General features: G+C 38.8%; 1 protein-coding gene across 1 annotated transcript in view; it reads right to left on the bottom strand.

Moving 5' to 3' along the window:
• The window catches only part of PIK3C2G (phosphatidylinositol-4-phosphate 3-kinase catalytic subunit type 2 gamma), a 194,870-nt gene that overhangs the window by 42,446 nt on the left and 128,927 nt on the right, over positions 1–23,497 (bottom strand). Inside the window, exons 24-26 of the mRNA XM_029963387.1 lie at positions 13,696–13,852; positions 9,042–9,151; positions 418–610 (exon numbers count right to left, since the gene is read on the bottom strand). Of these exons, the coding sequence (XP_029819247.1) occupies positions 418–610; positions 9,042–9,151; positions 13,696–13,852 (460 nt within the window). The remainder of the gene's footprint in view (positions 1–417; positions 611–9,041; positions 9,152–13,695; positions 13,853–23,497) is intronic.

Genomic DNA, 23,497 nt, shown 5'->3' with positions numbered 1-23,497 from the left:
CAGTTTGTAATTCACAGTCTTTGCCGCACAGAAAGAGAAACTTGCCTGGGTAGCATACAACTCAAACACTGAAAGATCACTGCAGTGTGTGAAAACTAATAGTGCACCATTAAAGCATCATATAACAGCCTCCAATTTCCATTAGGTTTCCTAATTTTGTGCCATGCTTTCCTTCTGGATGCTTTAATTAGCTCCTGATTTATTTTTCACTATAGGGCATGAACTGTTTTCTTTAATGGCTCCCTGCAAATATCTGCCTGCCTGGTGTTCTTTCTCTCTGGCACCGCTGTTCATCCCATGATCCCTTTAATGTGGCACAAGTAAATCTTCTATAAAGGAAGAGGGAGAGTATATAAGCTCTCAGAGGAGTCGTTAAAGATCAAGGCAACGAGGGCAAGGAAAGAATACAATACATACAGTGTCAGGCTTTTTGCTGAATCCCAAAATGGTGGCTCTTGAGATTGACTTCTCTGTGTTCAGCATCATCCACTCTTGGGGGACAGCCTCTGGAGCTGGAGGCTTTGCAGAGCCTGTCACTGACATCTGTACAAGCGTGTGGATCAAGTTATTGAGTTTAACAGGGAAGCACTCCAAACTTTCTTTTATTTTCCTGAAGAACAAACAAACAGAAGAGGCGCTATTTATGCACCTGTTTTGCTTCCATTTCTTGATCCCTGTTTTCATGGAGGCAAGACCAAAAAAATCACAAATTCTAAGGCCCACCTCACACAAACACATACCCACATAAACACCAGTCACTGCTATTTGCAGCAATGCAGCACATCCAGCCCAGAGCTTTGCTGCTTAAAGGAGTGCTCTTGCCATAGCCTGCCTCATGACTTAGCTTGGAGCAGTTATTCTTCCTTAGCATGATACCACCAGCTTTCTTGCAGACAATAGAGACAAGCAGAACATTTCCACGTGTGTTTTGAGGGGTTCAAGGGTTGAACAACATGTGTTCATTTTGACAGCTAGGAGAGAACACACCAGTTATTATATTTATTTTTGGTTGCGCTAACCTCACATGGACTCACACGAGTTTGTGCAAGACTCTTGGATTCAATTTGTGATTTAGCTGGGCATGATGTGTTGCTAAATCCTCTACCCAGCTCTTAAAAGCTCTATCCCTGTGGAACTGCTTAAGATGAATTAAAAAAAAAAAAAAAAAATGAAGAGAGAGAATTTTTCTGCTGGTATCTCCCTCCATCTCATCCCTGTGCAAGGGAAGGCAGAACACACTTCTGATTTCCTGGAGTTTTAAGATCCTTCATCAGAAAAGACACAATAGATAAAAACAATCTAGATTTACATGTAGATATATACTGCAAATGTGTCTTAAAGTCAAATGAACTTGACTTGAGAAATAACACTGTAAGATAATCATAAGTCTTTGAAGAGTAAGATGCAGTACTCATTAGAAAACACTTGCCCTCTTGAATTCAATCTAATTGAATTGTTAAGACCTATTAATTTGTGATGGTAATTTTTTTTTTTCATTTCCCTGCTTATTTCTACAGCTCTCTGAAGATATTCAAGATAGGTTTTGATGTTATAGAACAACAATTCATTAGTTTCAGGCCATATGGCAGCAAACCTCTACCAAATTGTCAGGGTTTTGCTGTGGGGTTTTTTTTTTTCCTTTTTTCTTTCTTTTCTTCCAGTTTTTTTTTGACTGTATCTAAGTAGGTTACAAGGGCTGACGATATCCTTAACCACCTCCATCATTCCTTGTTCAAAGCTGAGCAAATGCTTCACCTGTCATTTCAAATTAAATTCTTATTCATGGGTTTCTCTGAGTGGGTTGGAGTGCGTAGGGCAATCATTTGAAATAAGCTCCATTCATCACATTAGCCTAATTTTCATGATCTCGGATGCTCTGGCTAAAGTCTGTAGCTTCACAGATGCAACCATACCAGAAAGAATATTCCACCTACAGATAGTTCCCCAGCTCAACCCCCCCCTCCAAATTCAGATTTTATTCAAAATAGTGTGTGAATTTATCATACACTAATCAGGCATGGTAAACTGAGAAGAGAAGATGTATATATTTTTCTCAATGAAATACAAGGAAAAATATCTCTGAACTGATTTGGTTAATTATCTTAATTATTAATTACATTCTCCAGAAACAGATACATGCAGACTATTTAATAAATTAAACAAATTAACACTCAAATGTAAAACAAGAAAACAAACCTAATTTCAAGATATTAGTACAAGATCAATTCAGTGCTGATTAATTAGGCTGCATCAGAGGTGAACTTTTCCTTTTTAACTCTTACATACTTAATTTAATGTGTAACTGAAACACTTCCTAAGTCATTGAGATATTAGGTTATAGAATCTGTAACTGACCATACAATGGCAAAGCAATTAGGGAATCAGCCATATTACTATAAGAGACATGATAACTTTTCAGCTAAACATGGTGTAATTTAATTCACATAAAGCAGACCTCAGCTGGTAAATTAGTACTGATTCAGACATCATCACTCTGTAGAACAACCTGATATCAGAGTACCACTATTCTTTTCATGGGTCCTTTAGGCTTCTAAAATACTTTTAAAATCCAGACTGCTAATCATATACTTTAAATCTAAACAGAGGCTTGTTTTGTCATTTGTGCAAATTTTTCCTGTGAGTTATTTTAAATTATCACATTTAAAATCAAATAAAAACAGAAGTATACATTATTTTCTTCCCCTCTTGATATTCTGTTCTGTCTGTATGCAGTCCTCTTTGTTAGAATAGAAAACACTCAGCAATCCTTATTTCATACCAGCAACAAGGAATTGAGAGGGCCTCTTTGTTATTCTGATGCCATCTCTGAGTGTGTCTTCACAGCAAGGTAAAACAGCTCTGGTTACAGTTTTCTGCACTTCCTTTCAAGGACAAATCGGCTTACAGGAGCCCTCTTTGCCAAAAGCTGGTTCCTAACTATACATGGAACAATGGGGTACATCAAACCCATGTGTTGTATCTTTTTGAAATTTTGCAGTGTATTTTTGGCCTGGATTAGTTCAATGACCCAGTTTATCACGCTGTGGTATCTGATTCCCCTTTCTGTTAGCATTTATTAAAGTTCATCCTGAGGACCAGTGGTAGAAGTTTCTCCATGAACTCCCCCAGTTCCTCATACACCTTCTTTTTTTCTGTAGCCACTTTAAGATTAGCAATATTGAAAAGAAGTTGGTAAGGTCATGGGTATCCCTTGCTCCCTGGCCATTACCCCCTTTGCCTGTGCCCAAAGCTGGCTCTGTCTCAGCAAAGATGATAAAAGTGTCTTATTTATTGCAGAGCTCTGGTAGCCCAAGCTGCTTTGAGAATTAGTGCCTGATGGTCCATAGAAAGCAAAACTGAAGTGACCAATACGAAGGACATCAAAAGCACAGGTTAATCAGAAGAAAACAGGAATCTGTCATTAAGTAGAGTAACATCAGCAGTGAATCACAATTCACTATCTGCAAAATATTCCTAAAAGTTTTCAGGTACAAAAAAGTTATTTTTCCATGCAGTAATAACTGTGCACATTGGTGTCTGACCTGCTTCTCAGAGAAGTGAATTAAATATCTGGGATTACTGAAAAGTAATGACTTTCCTCTTTCCACTGCTGAATTGACTTTGAATTTAAGATTCAGCTCTCAGTCTTTCTATAGAACTGTCAAATTACAGTATCAGGCAAAATACGAACAGACTGGTTGGCTGCTTGTGTAAACAGAGATGGATGAAAAGTTTGGTTAATGTTTTCAGCAGTGACTAGTGATAGTGACTTGATTTTTAGGAAGCAGACATGTCTTATGGACTGGTATTCTGAAGGCTGGTACTTGGATCTCTTTGGACACACCAGCATTTCTACACAGCACATACACTCATTATTACTGACTTAGTAAGATCTTAGTCTTAGTATATGTAAAAGTTATTATTCACACCTAACTTCAGAATAATTTTCTTTATCATTCTTGATGTTATCCTGCTTCTCATTTCCATCTAGACCTGAAAATAATTTAGAGGATAATGAGCAAAATTTATTTTCATGGGATTCTCAGATGTTAATGAATGTTGTTTCATCTATATTCTACATCCATGAATTTACCAGGCTCCATTTTAAAACGAGTTGGGTAGTATGCCCCCAGAAGCTCTTAACAGAGTTTTCCAGAATATTACTGTTTTGAGCAACAGACCTTTGATAATTCTCAGTGACATTTATTCATGGACAGTTGGTATCCTTTCCATGTACAGCAGTGATAACCCTTCAGTTTAGTACTTTGTTTCCCACTGTGATAGTATACAAGCAATAATCATATTCCTTTTACCACTTGACTTGCTAGGCTTTAAAATCCAGGTTTGCTAACTCTTATCCCACATGCTGAGCACATCGGGTACTTTCCTGAAGTGCATCTTCCAGTCTAGTTTCCTTACTAGTCCTCCCATGAGCCTCTCCCAGGACAGATGACATTCCTCTCCCCTGAGCTGGTGGCATGTGGAGTTTGTGCAACAGCCTTCACAATGCCTCAAACAACTTCAATTCAAGGAGGAAGTCTGCCTTCTGTTCCTTTGAGGCACATATACCACAATCTTTACAAACTACTTGAGTGCCACTGAAATAAAGTTTAGTGCTGTATTTTTGTCTCTTTCGGATGCCATCAGCTTTCACTGTGCTTTTTAGCTGCTTGGGAAATTTCTTGCTGAAATATCTGCAGCCACCTGAGAAACAGGAATTGACTGCAGTTTGAGATTAGTGTCATGCTTTGAAAGGAGTTACTGTGAATTGTCTAGTCTGAAAACTGCTGGCATTTGTGGCTTGGAGTGGATATGCTTGACCTGGGCAATGAGAGATACCTAACAAATGACTCCATTAATAAATAAGCAAAGACAGTAGCTGACCCAAGCAGCACCTCCCTCAATCAGGCTGCTGAAGATATGCAATGAGCTTCCCTGGTAATTGCCAGATCCACCCTGCATCTCTTATTCATGGGCTTCTATGAGTGGGTTAGATTGCATGCTGCAATCAATTGAAATCAGCTCCATTCATTGCATTAGGCTAACTTTATGCTCTTAAAACCAGTTTTAAATACCCCTTTAAATACATCCCTTTGCAGGCGCGTTAAAAATGTCAGGCAGTGCCCCACACCATCCTGACATTTGAAGACATCTGCAGAAAACCATAGAGAAAATTTATATCCAGAGGTAAGGTGGGTTTCCAGTTTCTGGTAAAACTTTGTTGTCAGGGGAAGGGGAAAAGAGGGAGGATGAAGGATCAAACTGAGTTTCAAGGATCAAACTGAGTTCAGGGCAGATGCTGGAGAGACAACGATGTTTCGTTTGGCACGAGGTGCACGGGCCTGACAAGGAGACACAGAAACTCTTGTTTAACTCTCAATTGGTGCATTGTTTATTCACGACCTGAGGGTGTGACCTTCCAGAAGGCTGGGAGCTGTGAGGCTTAACGCTGCTGCTCGTCAGCTCCTAACAGGGAACTGACCCGAGGTGAGAAGAATACAGTGCACAAATGGGACCACAGATTGCTGAACATATCTTAAATCAAGAATGAGTCTAAAGGAATTTAGTAAAACACAGAATGTTTCACAACCCTGACAGGGGTCAGTATGTTACAGTCCAAACTCTGAGAGAGTTGTTCTGCTGGCTAAAAAGGTGACAGCAAAGAACAAATTAACACTGTTCTGCCAGGAATATTTGTGACATCATTCATCATTTCACGTTGTTTTTAAACAACAGCAGGGGCAATGTCACTATTATCGCTCAAACCAAACTCAGAAAATTGCTAAAAGCAATGCATTTCTACAGAAATACAGAGAAATACTTTTCTCCTATTTGCACTGCCAAAGATTGGGATTTTCAGTAGATACATTATATGACTGAATCTGAAAGATTACAATAACTACCTTGTACTTAGAACAAGCAATAACTTTCTGTTGGCAGTGTTTGACATTCCAATGACCACACTCCTTGTCTAGAAAAGAACATTTGAAAAACAATAAAGTGTTTTTGAAAGTAATTATAGAGAAAAAGGAGCTACAAACTGCAAGGGATTTAAAAGCTACTAGAAGCTGTGCTAATAATCAGAGCTTCTAATTTCCTTGTCTTTCTAAGGACAGCTTGAAAAATAGATGAATAAGCTACAGAATGACCACGAGAAGTATGTAACTGGATTTTTTTTTTAACATCAATATTTTGTATAACAAGCAGATAAGAATGACTTTTTCTGAGGGACAGCAATAAAGATGATGTAGGTAACACAAAGCTCCCAAAAATCTCAAGATATTAACATTCCTAGAAGCAGGTTGGAAAATGTTTTTTCACGGGGGCAAGTTCTGCATGGATCTAGTCGTCAGGCCATCCTAAAGTCTTAATTTTGGAAAGTGCCTGGACAAAATTTCCAGAAGTTCAAATACTACTAGACATGAAGCCTGATGTTCTGTCCATGTTTAAACATGTAAAAATGCTAATATATTTTTTTGACTTAACACAAATGATGTTCAACTGAATAGAAATTAGAATAAAGCGGGAGAAAAAAAAGCTCCAAGAGAAATAGAATCCATGGAAATTCATGAGCTAATGTAAAGTGATTTTCTTCTTGCAAATGAGCATCTATAATACAAACATATCCTAAGAATATTAATGAACAAAATATGCACTCCAGCAATACCTGACTTTTCTACACCATGTAATGATCTCTATGGACAACAACAAATCTACACTTCAGCATTTCAAAGGAAATTGGAACAATAGCTCTGGAGTTCACTGAACACAGCAGAAAATGCAGTTTCAAATAAGAACAGAGCCCAGAGCTCTGCAGAGGTCTGAACCATTTTGTTGATGTGCAGGAATTGAGTGGAATTTCCACTCTGAAAACCTCCATTTCCTTAACACCATCCCTAATCTAATGGGAAGAAGGACATGCTGGTCTCTGAGTCCTACCAATAGTTTCTCTGCGCTGAACAGGATTTCCTATCCCAAATACAAACCTCTACCAGGCAACAAAGCACATCAACCCTTCTTACTTCCAAACTCCTGTTGGGCCACATCTCTTTGCAAAGGCCTGCTGTTATTCCATATGCTTTGGCTGAGGAAGACTGTAGATAAATTCTCTTTCTGAAGTCCCTCACCTTCTTTGCCATAACCCTCAAAATACCCACAACTACCTTGCCCAACTCCAAGAAAGAGTGTGGAGGTTCAACTGTCCTGAACCAAGCCTTCATCCTCAGTCTCCCAGCGAAGCAAGGCTGCAGTGATGCCAACACCAACCATATCTTACCCAACTGAAGAGCAATACTGATCCTTGCCGCCTCCAGAAGGGCACCAGCTCTGAGCTTCGCGTGACACTAATGCAATTTTCACTCTGAAGACTCAAATTTTCCTATTTGTTATGTATATCCTAGCCCTCTTTCACTAACTAAATGAATTGGATTTTTCACCCGTGAGAGACAGACACAACCACCCAAACTATTTGACAGAATCAAAACTTTTACAATTTAATTAGACAGTGCGTATTTCCTATTTGAAGTGGAAATGTAAGTCTGTAATTTGGGAATATGTAAAATTATAAAGGAAAGGATAAGGTAGGAGTTGATGGTAAATGTGAAGCTGTAATTATATTTTAAAATATAACAATCTTGCTAAGGGACAAGAGTGAAAGCAGATGAAAAAAACAAGTGTTAAAGGAGGAGGAACTCAGTGCTATGCTGTGTGCAAAGTAATGTAACAACAGTTTTGTTGGAGAAGTTCCTCTCTTGTTTTCCAAAGAAAGTCATCTTTAAAGTCTCTAGGTCTCTCTTCCAGCCTTCTCTAAACCTGCTACCTCAGTTTTCTCAGATTCTAGCACGTGGGAAGGAGACATATAAACAGCATAATTCAAACTGCCCAAAACTTTCATATGGGTCCCTGTAACAGTAATGAGACTGGCCCAGCTGTTCCAGTCGAAGCTTTCATCTCTTTTATCCCTTGCACTGCTCCCTCTGGCTGTACTGAAGGGCAGGGGGATTGCTCCTGCCTGAAGGCAGTCTGCACCCTGCAGAGAACTGTGCTGCCTTATGGGAATGTCCTTTGGGGCTTGGAATTTTAAAAGAGCCCTTCATTCAGAGTCCAGTGCTGTGAACTGGGTATGTGTCCTGCATTTGCACCAGGAGAGGCACCAGAGGCTTGTTTTGCATGGGTATGGGGTGTCCAGGGAGTGTAAATTCATAGACTGTCCCTGGAGAATGATGGTGCTGCTCAGGGTAGGCTCTGACTGGGAGGTTTTCTCTCATACTTTGCCTAGAACAGGAAAGAAAGTTTCCAAATCCAGACAGTCTCCACTGCTTCCATCCACAGCATCCTCACATCAACAGCTGGAATTATATGGAATGCAGAGGTCTGACCTGAGAGATCAGGACTGAGGGCTTTAAACAGACTTTATGCACATCACTTGCAGCTCATCAATAGTCCACAGTTATTACCACAAACAAGGGAAAGGTTTCTTTATCCTAACACGAATCAAGCTCCAAATGTATCTATATTCACACACAATGCTTTTCTGTGATTGATCTGCTGAATGTTTAAAAGGAAGAACCAGTACTGCTCTGCAGATGGAGAAACTGTGGCTAGCAGAGAGAAAGTAACTTGCCTGAAGCAACATAGAAGGACAAAAGAAGTAGAGAAAAGGGAGTAAAATGCAGAAATTGAAGACTCTCACACAGTCCATTAACAAGTTGAACCTCTTTATGCAGTTTCAAATCCGTTTGCATGTAGCTGCTGCATTTAAAAGCAGAGAGAAACCAGGATGGTTTCACCATGAAAGCCTAAGAAATCTCTAGGCACGGAGTAAGTGACTTGATACAAGTGTAAACAAATGAACAACTGTTTCTTCCAGAAATTTGAGGAAACTGGTTATAGCATGCATAAGGAATGGAACTTTTAAAAGTAAACATGTGAAGACCAATTATTCTTTTGTGTAATTTCCCTGATTACAACCTCTTAACATAACACAAAAACTGCTTCATGTCTGAAGAAGATAAGGTTTCTAGATTATATTTTGGTTTTACCTTGTAAAGTAGCTTGTAGCCTGGAGATCTGAGTCCTGAGGACGGAGGTTGTCATACACGTATTTCAGATCCTGGATGCTGTTTAGCTCAGGTAACCCTGCATGCAGCATCTTAAAGTAAAGAAATATTAGATAATTAATCCACTGTTCTGCTGAAAAGAATTTTAAGTGAAATGGGGGTGAGAAAAGAAAGGTTTTACACTAAAAGTTCTTCTTGGAAAACATAAAGTTTTGCTCATCTGAAAAGTGTTCCTGATGCTACAGCAATGCCTGGAATACTAAAGTGAATATACTGCACTGTAAACATTCACACTGAGGGACCAGAGAGAGGCATGGGTCAGAATCAATGATCCATTTCAGTTATTTATTTTCTCTTCAGGTACCATAACCTCAAGGTGTTAATTGCTCAGCCTCCTTCATAGCCTTCTAATAGTGATAAAGGGGAGGTGACCACATCCAGCCACCTGAACAATAGTAACCACATTTCTGTTATGCTCACAGCGTTGTCTTTGTCCTAATTCAATTTAGTGCAACATCACCTTCTCATTTGTAACTCCTCCTTCCACCATCACTGCTCTGGACTCCTCCTGCAAGGGGATCACGGATTCACTCCCTTTACAGTCAGTGGAGGAGAAAAGCTGCTTTAGACACTGATTCATAGCAGGAGCCCTGAGGTGGGCAGTGAGAACTGCCCTCTGGAGACGGCATCGTTCTCCATCGCTGAGGAACAGAACTCCTCTAGTTAGTTGACTAAATTAGGTTCAAAACACAAAGCAAATATTCCCCTTGCAAAGTAACAACATGAGCAGGGTAGACAATAGAATGTGCACAATTGCCCATTCAGCTCTCTCCAGGCATTTTAAAATGTCAACAACAACAAAATATTTTACTCATTTCAAAACCTAGTGATTTTACTCGACAATCACAGCAAGTTGAGAGGGATGCTTTTTTTGTTTAATGGAAAAAAAGAATCAGTCCTCCACACTGCTCAGAAGGAAATGTATCTGAATTTGCAGTCACTGCTGTGCATTCGTCATTGATATTTATGTCTAGCTCAGAGAGAAAGACCCACTGAGTTTTTCATGTAACAGCAAAGAAAAAAGGGAGCACTGATTTTATTTTAAGGTTTGATTGAGAGATGAATAGTGTAAAGGGAAAGGAGATGGGGTATGTATCTTCTTTCTTCCTTCAAACCTTCTCAGTATTTTTAAGTCAAGTTTCAATATTTTGTATATTTTCTTTTTGGCATTGTGAGGAAAATCTTGTTTTGTATCAGCCCCAATCCATACTACCACTGGATAGTTAGATTGCTGTTTTCACAGAGTTTTACCTAGCAAGGAACAGAGAAGCAGAAAGCTCCATGAGCTGAATTTGAGTTGACAGCAGGAGCAATAACAATATTCAGCACTGGAGGACACACACTGCTATTTATCGATATACATTCAACCAATTTATAAAAGATAACAACTCCTGTTCCCTTTAGATTTAAAGGGAACAAAAAAAATTAAGCTTCTTTACCCTTCATTAGAAAGGGGGATGATACCAGATAAAAACACAATCTGAATGATCTGTAACGTAACAGAAAATCAGGATTTTTTTTTTAGGTTCTCTGCACTGTCAAAGGTGGAAAGACATTTGTTTAAGTGAAAAAAAAAATCCTCTAGCTAGGCAGTACCTACACAGTGCTTTGCTGGCTGCAAGGGGGTCCTAGAGACTTATTATACTCCTTCATCCCTTTTTCTCCATACAGTATATTTTTTGTGTTTCTAGTCCGCTGATGGAGGTGGCTTCTCAATACTGTGGCTGGTGATTCTGGAGGGTAATTAGACAAGAGATGGAACAACTGTTTGAAAATCAACTACAGGTCTCATGGGGCAAACTCAAATGTCACTTAGATGCCTAAGTTCAAGTGCCTGCATTGTTACCTTTGTTTGCCCACACATGTGGTTTGACCTACCAGCCTTGCTTACCCCAGGCCTTCTGACTCATTGAATGGAGCTGCCTACACTCTCCTTGGGCCTGGATTCAGGACTAGTGTGTGATGCTCAGCCCACCATCCATGGAAAAGGAATGGTCCTCACATTTTCATTGGCTGGACCTCCAAAATGAGTGTGTTTCCCAATCCTCATTTCTCAGATGGTGTTTTTGAGTTTAGAAAGGTGAAACAACTTGTATGGGGACACCAGATTCTTGAGTTTTAGGTTTGCTCTATGTAGGTGCTCTCTCCTGTTTCATACGATTCAGTTGACCTGCTTCTTGTCACAGTGGATCAATTACTTGCTCTCTGGTGTCACATCTAAGCCAGTTTTAATAATTTTCTATCTGAAAAATCTTTACAACAATAATGGAGTTTGCATTTCTTTAAACTAGTCAAAAGGTGTTTGTGTCCTGCAATCACCCTCTTTATAAGAGTTCACATCAAATCTTTAATGAGGGCAAAGCTGATGAACTACAGGCATTTATGCAGCTGAACTCTGCCAGCAGACTCTAGGGTCTCCCACAGATATTTCTGCTTTTGAAAGTGGTGGAAACTTCATGGATTATTTCTTACTCCCAGTAGCAAAATGTCTGTACAGCTTTAGAAACATGCCGCTTACCAACAAGAAATAGAATTAATTCCCAAACTGGGCCAAAAAAACCCTCAATTTGTTCATAATTGTATTTGCTAGCAACCACTAATTGTTGCTGATGATGCAGAGCACAGTTTATTACTTCTGTTTACTCTACTACTCTACTTTATAGAAATAGTCTTACTGTTAAGTTTTTTAACCATGTTTTATAAATAGCATCTCCAAACCCAGAATGTGGGACGAGAACGAAAGATTAATGATGCATATTTCCAAACTGAGAGAAATCTTAGATTGTCATTGATACAAATAAGCAGTGGTTAGTTAATCTTATCCCTTCATGATAACATCTGAATTTCTGGGAATGGAAATGAATTCCAAGTGGAACTTCACAGTCTATTTATTTTTTCTAGAAATGGTCCATGGAAATTAAACATTATGATATTTACAGTTTCTGACCAACACCCCATTTCGAGTGCAGAACCAAACTCACCCTTCCAAATATTACTGGCAAAAACAAGGCATTTGCAACCTTGTCTTGTTTGTTTAATTCCTTCTGACATGAAGTGCTCATCGATGGGGTGCGAGTGTGCTGCCAGTTTAATTTTTCAATTATGAAATGCAATACAATTGACTGAGCTGCAGCCCATTGACAAATATCAAAACATGTCTGGATGCTGACTTTCAGCTCAGCACTATTACCTCTGCTATAAGATCAGCAGAAACAAAAGATGCAGCACATATTGAATACAGACAAACCTGAGCTAGATCCAGGCAGGGATAGCTAGTTATTTCAGAGCCCCTGCTGGGAACATTTTCCTAACACGCTCTCTCTATTATCCCAGAGTAATCTAACATCATTATCTCTGCTGCCTGCAGAAAAAGGCACTGCACTGGGGACAAGGAGGTGGGCAGAAGATGTAGCTGTATTTGCAGCATGCATTTTTCGGCAGCATTCAGAAATGCAGGGATTACTGCTGTGGATGAGAGAGCAAGGGTGTTTTCCTCCTGAGTTTTCCAGAGGCTCTTTTACTTGGACAGCATCTCCTACAAGTGCACTCTGCTTGGTTTCTAGGGCAAAACTGTGCTTTATGATGGGAATGCAGTTTTGCTGCACCTCTGTGACTACTTAGCAGCAAGGTTAAGAGATCTGGACCAATCGTTCCTGCTCCATACTCTTTCTCCCCCCCTCCCCCACAGCACAAGTTGGAGACAATAAAGTTGTGTTTATAGAGCAACTTTTTGGCTGTACCCCAATCTCAGCAGGAGTTCTGTTTATAAGGTCATGTAGACTTTTTCATGCACAAACCAGTCCCCTCTGTCATGGGGCCCTGGACATATGTTTTGGATTAATATCTTAGCCAAACATCTTAGCAAATATTAGTTAATTTAATATTCTCATTGTTCTCTGTAGGGGCAAATCATTAACCTTTCACACACAAGTAAATAGAGGCACAAAGCAGTTATGGAATCTGCCACAGCACATGAATCAGTGAGAATAATTAAGGATAAAAACCCCTAGTGGTCTTAAAATCCCATAAAAAGAATTTTTCAACCTGTGTCAGTATGGGTGCTCCTTCTTTCCTGTGTCTGCCATCCTAAGAAGGGACTGTGGAAATGGTTCTATGATTCTAAAAATGTGAAAAACCCATTCTTAATGGCATCACTGTAGCTGCAGTGCTGCTGTGTACTGTCAAATCACCCACTCTGTGAAATATTTAGCTTACTTTGCCTTGTAACCACAAACAGGAATGGTAAATGAATTTTTGAAGACCTAGAAAAAGGGCTAAGTGAAATTCCTGAATGTGAAACTTTTTCTACCCAGCTTCGTTTGCAGTTTTCTGCTATTCTGTAAAAAATAACGCATTAAAAAAAGGAAAAAACACCAAGAAGCTTAGCTTTTCCTTTCTCAGAAATTAGTACTGAAACTGGATAGTTTCTTTGCACAGGAAGTGCAGCACTAACATTTCCAGCAGTGCAGCTGATACCTCTTCAAATCACAGCGCTACTGGAGGGAGCAGCGAAATGGTAAAAGAGAAGAAAACACCAGAGGAAATTGATTTTTGGTTTCATCCTCGAGCTTCTTACCATCTCCAGCAGGTTCAAGAGTAGCTGGCTGTGTTTCCTGACTATGTTGTAAGCTCGACAGCAAAGCTCCACAAACTCTTGAAAACGCTGTGGGTTTTTTCCGCCCTCCGTGATGAAATACTCCATCTCGGATGTGAAGATGAAGGGAGCTCTGTCCCTTGAAAAGAGAACAGTTACATGAGAAATTTCACCGAAAACAGCTAATCATGCACGACAGTTAATATTTGTAACTCATTATTCACATTTGTTTTCCCAGTATTACCTTCCTCATTATTTCATCTCTCCCTTCCTCACTGTGGAAATCTCTATTGCTCTGCCTGGTGTCACTGACTAATTGGGGCAGAGACAGGTTTTAGACCAAGAGCTTCCTCCTGAGAAATCCAACAACTGAACAGGTGTTCTCTTCTGGCTCTTCTTTGCCTTTCTTTTCAAACTCTCATTGCTTTAATTTCTTGACTCTAGCCTGAAAGTGAATCTGGAAGCAAATTCTCTCCTGGTATTGAAATATTTAAAAGTTGTTCTCAAAGAGGATGGGTTATAAATATCAACTCCCTACTAGGCAAGAAGGGAATTTAAGAAAAAACCCTACACCTCCACAATTCAACAACAAAAAAACCCCCAATAGGTATGGTGCTATCATTCAATATACACCATTCTGAAGAGATATTTCTGACTCAAGTTAAAACAGAATATAAAAACACAGTTTGGTTGTCTGTACATTTATTCTGTATTCACCCTAGAGTAAATAAGATGCAGAATCCTACAACATGGCTTGCCTTTTTTCTTATCACTGGCATGGTTTGTGGCTATGGCATGCTATTGCAGAAGAAAACAGATTAGCCAGGCTTCTGCTAACAATCCTATCATTCCATAGTTTCAGAAAGGCCTGATAAAGTGCATCCTCACACAGAAAAAACGACTGCAGTGATTTACTCACCACAACTGTGTACACAGAGGCATGTAAACAGATTAGAGGGCTCTATTCCAAGGCAATATATGTGTGTTAACCCTTAATTCAAAAAATAAACTAAATATTCTTGTGAAGTTTGAATGCAGAAGCAAATTTAAGGATGTCTATTTCTTGCTAAAACCTCAAACACAGGCCAAGTCTGAACACACTCTGCTTCCTGATGCATTCATAAATAGCAGTTTTAGTTTTCCTCAGAGTTTTCCTAATTTTCCCGTAAAGATGCTTGACTTTTATTATTGTAGAAAGAAAAACAAGTTGTCATGACATTCTAGGCTGCAGCTGGAGGTTTTAGTCACAAGAATTGCTTGAGGCCTTCCCATCCTTATGTCTGGAAATTTTTCCAGGTTTACATGGCAGCTAACTCTAAATCCAGACCTCCCATGGCTGTCATTCACCTTCAAAGCAGTCCAGGTCATTAAGGTGTTTTTGTCTGGTTTTTTTTTTTAAATATATTATTCAATTTCAGCTAGGTAGTACTAGGCATGGTGAAGGCCCACAACAGTAATTGTTTTCTTCCACATTTTTCTGTATGATTGTTGTGAAATGAGTGTTTTAAGGTCGCTTAAAAAAGCACCACCACAATGATGCAAGACAGGAGTTCATAGTGTCTGGGCTTTATTATAGCATGACTGCTACATAGTTATTGTGTAGATTTGTGCTGTAGCTCTCAGAGAATTGCAAACCTGTGCCTATTACTGATTTCCAAGAGCGAGATTTTCCCAGAACCTTCTTTCACTCACTCTGGCTCATCTTCTGGCTCATCTTTTGTTTATCAGTAGTATTTAAAATAGACATTAAGTATTAAATAAATTGACATCAGGTATTAAATAAATTGATACAGTAAGAGTCACAGAAGTCAATCTGCTGAAGCCCATAGGAAAGAGACAGATCCAGAAACTTAGCAATGTTAACATCTTGACTTATCTATGGACAGAAGTCCAATCTAAATCCTACTTTGAAAGCATTTTACCATCTCAAGAATGTCTGAAACTCAAACTTGTTCTTGGGCTAAAGTGTTCCAAAGTCAAAACTACTGCTGTAAATACTATGCATCTTTTTCAAAATTCATATTTGATTTCTGATGTCCAACTGCATCAAGAGACACAGTCACACCATGAAAACACAGCCCTTTCAGAGCTAGGCCAAGTCTCCCACATTGAGCTACTTGAGATGAAAACAGATACTGCAATCAGAAATTACTTTACTGGAAGAAATATGGTGTTTAACATTGTTGGGCTGGGCTGTGGGCCAACTTCCACATAATGTAATCACTGCAACATTAGTCAATTCTCTTACTGCTGTTGCAAAAGGATCCATTTGAACGCACAACTGATATTTTGGTATTTACATTTTATTTGTAGATTAATTTGGCTTGTAAAACGATGTAAAGCAGTTTTATGAGGTTCTTAAATTTCTCAGTATCGTTTATCACTGTCTTTTAAGGTGGTAGGCCTGTTTTCCCTTGTTAACCTCAAAATATGATGTAGAAATCTGATTTCCCTGGTTTTGCTTAAGGCCTTGTGATATCAGACCCTCTCCCATGAGGTAATCCCTGCACTAGTCAGGTGCTGAAGCTTCAGTCCTGTGTGTGTCTAAATAAACTGGTTGGTCATAAAGGGAACTCTTTGCAATCTAAGCTTAAAAAAACCCCAACACATAAAACCAACTTAGAATACAGGAGGCAAGACCCACTAGAAGGAAAACTACAGTCATTTCTCACAATAGTATTAAAAAACAAAGTTTCAGTGGGAGGAGATGCTTAATCACTGAAGAGCACATAAAGGATTCTGAAAAACCAATTGACAGGCACGATGTCTGTGTATAGATGCAAAATATTCCTTACTGCTTTCCTAAACCCCTTTGGAAAATAAAAAAACATGGGATAGCCTAAAAATTGCTCCAGCAAAATTACAAACAGCCAAGTCCAGTCACGGTCCACCACACATGGAAAAATTTACATCAGGAAACAACAGAGGTTGTTTTAGCCTGCATGAGGAAAAAAAGCAATACATGCCCTCATGTTGTCAATGTACCACACCCCCCACACATGTGCAAATGAACCTCACCCTGGTGCACAGCCTGTATTTCCATATTCAAGCCAGTACATCTCTCACTGACAGCTTTCTTTGTGGCACACAGCCAAGATCATAACACATGATGGCATTTATTCAGAAGATAAGCAATGCATCCAAAGCCCTGGTAATAATAATATTCATTTGGACCTAAATCTATTACAGAGCTTGCTCACGTGAAGTTATCCACAAGATATAAACATCAGATATCTCTTACCCTAAAACAGACTCTCAAGATCACAGTTAAGGCCTGTGGGACAAGAGCCCCTTGGCCTAAAATCTGTATGGATTAAAAATTGCTGCCTCCATCAAATTAAAGAAATGACTGGTATCAGTTTAACAAAACTGGTATGATGAAGTATTTTCAAGTAAAAGCCTTTTACTATATCTCTGTAGACCAAAAGCCTTTTTTCTTTTCTTTATGGTGTGCCAAAGAAATATGGAATTGAAGCATTGTTGAATGACCTCTACTGTGTAATTGTAATGTCGGATACCATTATTTCTAGAGAAGAAAAGCCTCATTGAGAGAACTAGGCTTGAGACAGACCAAAGACCAAAGATGTAAAGCCAATAAACCTCCCAAAATCATTAAACCCACCTTACTCAACTACTCTTTTCTTTCCTTTTCTTTCCTTCTCTTTTTCCCTCCCCACTAAAGCCCCAGATGAGATTAATGAACCCTTTGGTTTTATAATAGAAATCAGTCAAAAAGGTAATATTCCTGTTTATGACAGAGTCTGATTGCAGTCCTGGACTTTAAAGACTTATACTTTACTATGGCTGTGACAAAAGAGCTTACTCAAGCCATTCAGTGAGAAGCAAGGCTGGTTTTATGGTGGTTTTATTCTTTTTTTTTTTTTTTCTCATGTGCTACTTTTAGAGATTTAAGATTTTCATGGGAATGTGTTTTACAGTTCCTCTGGAGATTACAAATGTTTGGATGATATGTCATGAGAGGGAAGGAAGAAAGGAAACCTCAAGCAAATGAAGAGATCATCATGCAAAAATAAACTTGGTCTGGGGTGATGGGAACATCTACTGGGACTTAACTGTAGGCTAGAAATATGCTGCATTCCTAGAAAACCAGTAAGATCATCAGGATTTGTTATGAAGCACTAGATGTAAACTGATTAACAAAGCTTGTAAGGTCAACAATTGTTTTAGTTTTTCCTACTGTGAGTCTCACAGTACAGAACATTTGAGAACGATACACCTTTATATTAAAAGCAGGTAAGATAATCAACAACAAAAGACCTTTACTCTGATCCAATCTAAACTTCCCAATGGTGTACTTATGGAAAAGTGCAAGTCACACACATTAATACAATGAGATCAAAACAGCTGTAGGCCAAGCTGTCATCTGGACAGTGCGTGAGAAACCAGACAGAACTCTGTGCAATTTAAAACCAGCTGCTCAGCACCACACGCCCCCAGATATTCCCTGACTGCTTTAAAACCGTGTTGGCTGAGTCAAGAGTGACTGATAGCATTCAGCATGACTATGTGGAATTTAGATGTATCCAATAAAAGAGGAAAAGATTTTAGGAAGTGCTTGGCTGCTGACATCCTTTGCAGCAAAAGCCAAAAGCTTATTGAAGAATGCACTCACACGAAATAAATGCACAGGAGTGCTTATTTCTCTAAGCCAAATGAAAATATTTAATCATAGTAATCACATATATTTGTAGAAATAGAAAAAAGCATAAGCAATTGTGTTCCTTTTATACGCTGAAGAATGAAACAGGGAACAACTGCACAACACAGTTCATCTCCAGCAAACACATAAAGATTCATAAAGAAATATGCCTGGACCACAAGAGATACTCATTTTTTCTTCTTATCAGCACAAGATCAACTATAAACATGCTTCTGAGACGCTTATTTAGCCTATTCTCACAGTCTTTTATTGACTGAATTCTTCTTAAACCTCCCTATCAAATTTCTGTTCTAGTATATTCCTTCACAGTGTTTTTTCCCTTAATGCCTAATCTAACCCTTGCTATGCTTTCATCCTATTAATTCTTGTTCTTTCCTAAGGGAACATGAAGATCCTGTCTCCTTTACAGCAGCTTCTAATGTATTTTCAGACTGTTACTGTCTTTCTCAATCTTCTGTAGACAATTGTTTCAACCTTTTCTCACAAGCCTTGTTTTTCAGATGTCTGATAATTTTAATTGCTTTTCTCGGACTCCTTGTAATTTTTCTGGACTCCTTATCCACATCTATCTAAAAGTAACATGTTAAAAATATTCCAGCTGAATGTGAAGTTTTCCCAGTGTTACATGAAGCAAAAGGATTACTTCACATTTCAATCTTTCCAATTCAGTATTTTATCAACTTGTACTCAACTTGACCATAATATAACTCCCAGATCCCCTTCTAAAACACTGCTAATCCAAACTTTTGTCACAGTCAAAACCTTTCACAATAGACTTCTACTAAAAAAATGAACTAATACATTCTCCATCCCATCACAGTGGTTACAAATGAAAAGACTGAAAGACGCCAAACAGAAAAAGGTTTTACTTATTAGTGAAAGATCTTCTACTTAGTACTTGGCAGTCATACCCTGCCAGAACAAGGAAGATGTTGCTAAACTGGAGTAATTCAGCAAAAGCGATGGTGGTGGTACGTGACTGTGAGGAGAGGCTGAGGAAGGTGGGCTTGTTTACCCAGGAGCAATAGCTCTCTCTTTGCAGTGCTGGCAAAAAGTTTTACACCTCTCAGTGGGAAGGGCCAGATCATCTTATCTTCAGAAAACCTTCACAACAGCCCCTCCAACATAAAGACAAAAAAAAAAAAGAAAATGAAAAGCGTTAACTCATTCTGTGGGACCTGGTTTTCTTTCATATCAGTAAAGCTCACTTTGAAAGATCAGAATTGAGACCACTGCAGATCATTTACTTAATCTATTTCGAAGTCTGGGGTTATAATCAATCCACACTCCTGTCATTGTCTGACTCAGTGGCTTTTAAATCTGCAAAGAAGTTCATGCTGTCAAATGAAATAGGGAGGTGCTTACCACCAAAACCAGACCCCATTACAGCATCAACTAAACAATTCCTGCTTCTGTTTATGGAAGTGTATTTTAGTTGCATTTTAACTGCAAATATGTTTGACCAGTGAAACAGGTGGTCAAATAACTTAGAAAGTGTTATTATTGCAGAGTGGATTAAAAGCTGCTTTGTGACTTCATGGTATTGGTGAAAAAATGCAAAGGCCTGATTCACAAACCTCACAGACCCAAACCAAATAATTAACTTTAAACAGCACAACTTAGAATGTATCTGAGTGAAGCATTTGTGTAATTCAATATAAATGACTGGCAAGCATATGAGCTTTGGTGATATGCAGATAATTGTGGGCATCTCATCACACACACCTGTGCATTAAGAATGTTTGGCACATTGGTAGACTCAAATAGAACTAAAGCTCCTCTTAAAATAAAAGGCAGGACACGCAAACAATGGATTCATCACCTCTATTTACTCATTTTCATTTGTCAAGGCTGAAATTCCTTTTTTTTACTTTCATCTCTAACAACCCCTCACCTATGTAATGACTACAGAAACTGAGTCATTCGACTGAAATCTGCTTTCTTCCACTTCAGTCTTATTTCAAAATTGCTTCAAAGTATCTCAAGATATTGCTCTTCCTTATGAGCTGAGTAAAATTTTAAGCCATTACTGAAGTCAGAGGCCAGTTTTCTTCTTGACCACATAGATGAGGAAACGTTGACTTAACAAGAGGCCACACTCTAGCCTCTTACTTTAAACTCATTTTTCGGTGACCTGATTGTCAAGCAGATGACATAAAAGCTCTGCCCTATTCTGAGGGAGATGGTTTATAAAGTCATCTCTTTGTAAAGCTGGTCTGAATCCCCACATTACTAGACCCATAGTGGTAAACAGCCTATGAATTTGCTGAACCTGAGAAAAGGTAGCTTTAAATGAATTCTGCTACTCCCACTCTGTCTAGCTAGAAATTCAGTTTTCAGATGCCTTGGAGCAATTAAAGACAAAAGTAACTACATTCATGCCCTCATTAACCATTTATCAACCTCTTGTCCCTCCCAATCTACCAACCACCCAGACTCATAAAACCAAGACAGCAATGATAGGTTTCAGGTGGAAATACTGGCAAAATCCTCTTTGAGTGGATTACTGGAAAGAGCTGATGTAAACTCACTGATTGTCAATCAGTTTTCCTGCTCCAGGTGGCCCACCCTCACACCACCTCAACCTGCCAGCTACCTCCAGGGGCACAATCACACGACCTGCAGTCAGAAAGGCACGAATCTTAAGAAGGACACAGCCACAGGCAACCAAGTGTGGGGAGATTAGACTGCACTCCGAGCAGCAGGCAACACAAACAGAACACCCTGACAACAGCTTGTGCCTAGAAGCTGTTCAAAACCATCAAAACCACCTCAGGGATCTGGGACTTGCACTGATGGACCTGCACGAACGAACCCGCTGCAACCTGCAGCCCTGGGCTCATTCTTTCCTGCTCGGATGGAGACCTGTCCTGCACTTCACAAGTATGTCCAAGGGTTAAAAATGTAACATAGCAATCATATTTAGCACTTTCAGGCACACAGCTCTTCCTCTGCCAAACTTGTGAGGTTCTATAGGTGGTTTTAAATAATGAAAAGCTTCTGATGCAAATCCCTATACATGCAGCTGTTCTTTACACACATCACACAAGCAAGCTTTTTTTTTTTTTAAAGAAAGAATGAAATCTATGCAAGTTCTACAAATGTAGATACAATGTAGCCAAAAAATGCAGGTACACCTTATTTTTTCCACGTCCGTGTGCCAACATTTCTGTTTTAGAAAGAAATATCTGAAAAAATAAGAATTTTTTTTTCAAATAAACACTTCCAGTGAGACAGTAACACTAATTTTAGGTTATTAACACTAAAAACGATATGTTTTACTTTTAAAATAAAAAGAGGCACTTCTACATTTCTATATGCTCAGAATTTCTTAGGTACTTTCCAGTGTAAGAAAACACTGACTTAGGAAGAAAGTGTGGGAAACATAATTTTCCCATATTTTTGAAACTTCCTTAATAACTGGAATTTCCCAATGGAATAGTTAGGCTGCCTCTAGTAATTAACTTTGTAGAAGGAAACCAGCTTAACAGATTTTCTGGGAGAACCATGCCAAGACCCAGGATTAGTTTGGCAAAGAGACAAGAGACTCTCTGCGATTTTGATCAGGGAAAAGAACAGCCAGTGAGTGCTGCCTATAATCAGGATGACTTGATATTTAAATAACAGAATGGACAGTGAATTTACAGTGTGCCATGAGCTGGACTACTTCATGTCTTGCCACCAAATTTCACACCACACATCACTGACTGAAAAAATACAGATGACAGTGCTGGAAGTGGTTGGTAGTGGGGAGGATGAGACTGCAGAAATTTGGATTAGTTCAGTTAGCACAGGATTTAAATAAATCTCTTCCTGCTTAATTCACCAAGAAGAAACGTTCCAAAGGAACTGGTCAGAACTGAAAATAAGAAAACAAAAGCCAAAGAAAGCATGGCAGGCACAACCATAAGCCAGACACCTTCTTCCAAAACCATTTGATGACTGACCTAGTCCTGTATGATTACCTGGATAATATTGTACCTATTTAAGTTGGAATGGGTCTAAGATGATTGCCACAGGATACTCAATAGATGAAGACTAAGACAGTTAAATGAAATAATATATCAAAAGTGGAGGTTGGATTAGAGAATGAAAGGAGCATTTTATTACCACTAACAAAATGTGTCATCCAGTATGATTTAAAAAAAAAAAAAAAGAAAAAAGATAATAAAATCTCATGGTTCAGTAGGAAAGATCCCTTTGGGACTTTGGGAATAATTCCTCTGCCAAGCTCTGTTATTATGCTATTTGTTAGATACATCATATGTCTCCCTCCAACACTTCTGAAATATTAGCTTCTAGATGCAAGGAAAGACAGGTTATTAGTAGTATTTAAAGTATTTGCTGCATTGTGAAGGTACATGGAAGTAGCAAAGACAGCAAGTTCCTGATTCCTCTTCCATCTGAAATCAGAAAGAACTGATTTGTGACTTGCAATCAAAACTGAGTAGATTTATTGGATATCATTTAAAGATGAGGGTGGGAATTAGAAAAGTTAATGAATCCCTTGTTGGGGTGTTATTCATCAGGAGCACAAAAGTGAGCATGACTGCATGAATCAGACCAGCCCCAAAAGGTTCTCTGAAGACTCATATTGGATTTGATATCAAGAACTGCAGCCCATGCATGACAGCTGCCAAAGTACTCCTTGCACTTCAGAAGAAACACTCCCTATGCAGAACACTGCAGAGGATCTATCCTCAGGAAGTTTTATAAGGAATTAGGGTTTCATAATGGCAAAAAGCATTCCTTGAGAATAGAAAATGGACAGCTGTGGCAAGCAGCTTCCTAAATTCTGTAAGAAATTATTGTTTTAAACAGTTCAGACAGGGATGCCTTTTCTATAAGCCTTCACTCACTTGCATAGATTTCATTCTTTCCTTAAAAAAAAAAAAGCTTGCTTGTGTGATGTGTGTAAAGAACAGCTGCATGTATAGGGATTTGCATCAGAAGCTTTTCATTATTTAAAGCCACCTATAGAACCTCACAAGTTTATGTAGGGCATCTACTACATGAACCCCCAAGAGTCAGCACTAATAATTCTAAAGGTTTGACAGCATTGTGCTGCTGGTTTTTCAATATTATTTTACAAGTATGATATGC

The sequence above is a fragment of the Manacus vitellinus genome, unplaced genomic scaffold (assembly GCF_001715985.3).
Source record: "Manacus vitellinus isolate BGI_N305 unplaced genomic scaffold, ASM171598v3 scaffold_5_pilon, whole genome shotgun sequence".
In the NCBI taxonomy this organism is placed as follows: Eukaryota; Metazoa; Chordata; class Aves; order Passeriformes; family Pipridae; genus Manacus; species Manacus vitellinus.
Note: the sequence above shows the minus strand (reverse complement) of the source record. Positions and strands in the feature narration are given on the sequence as shown.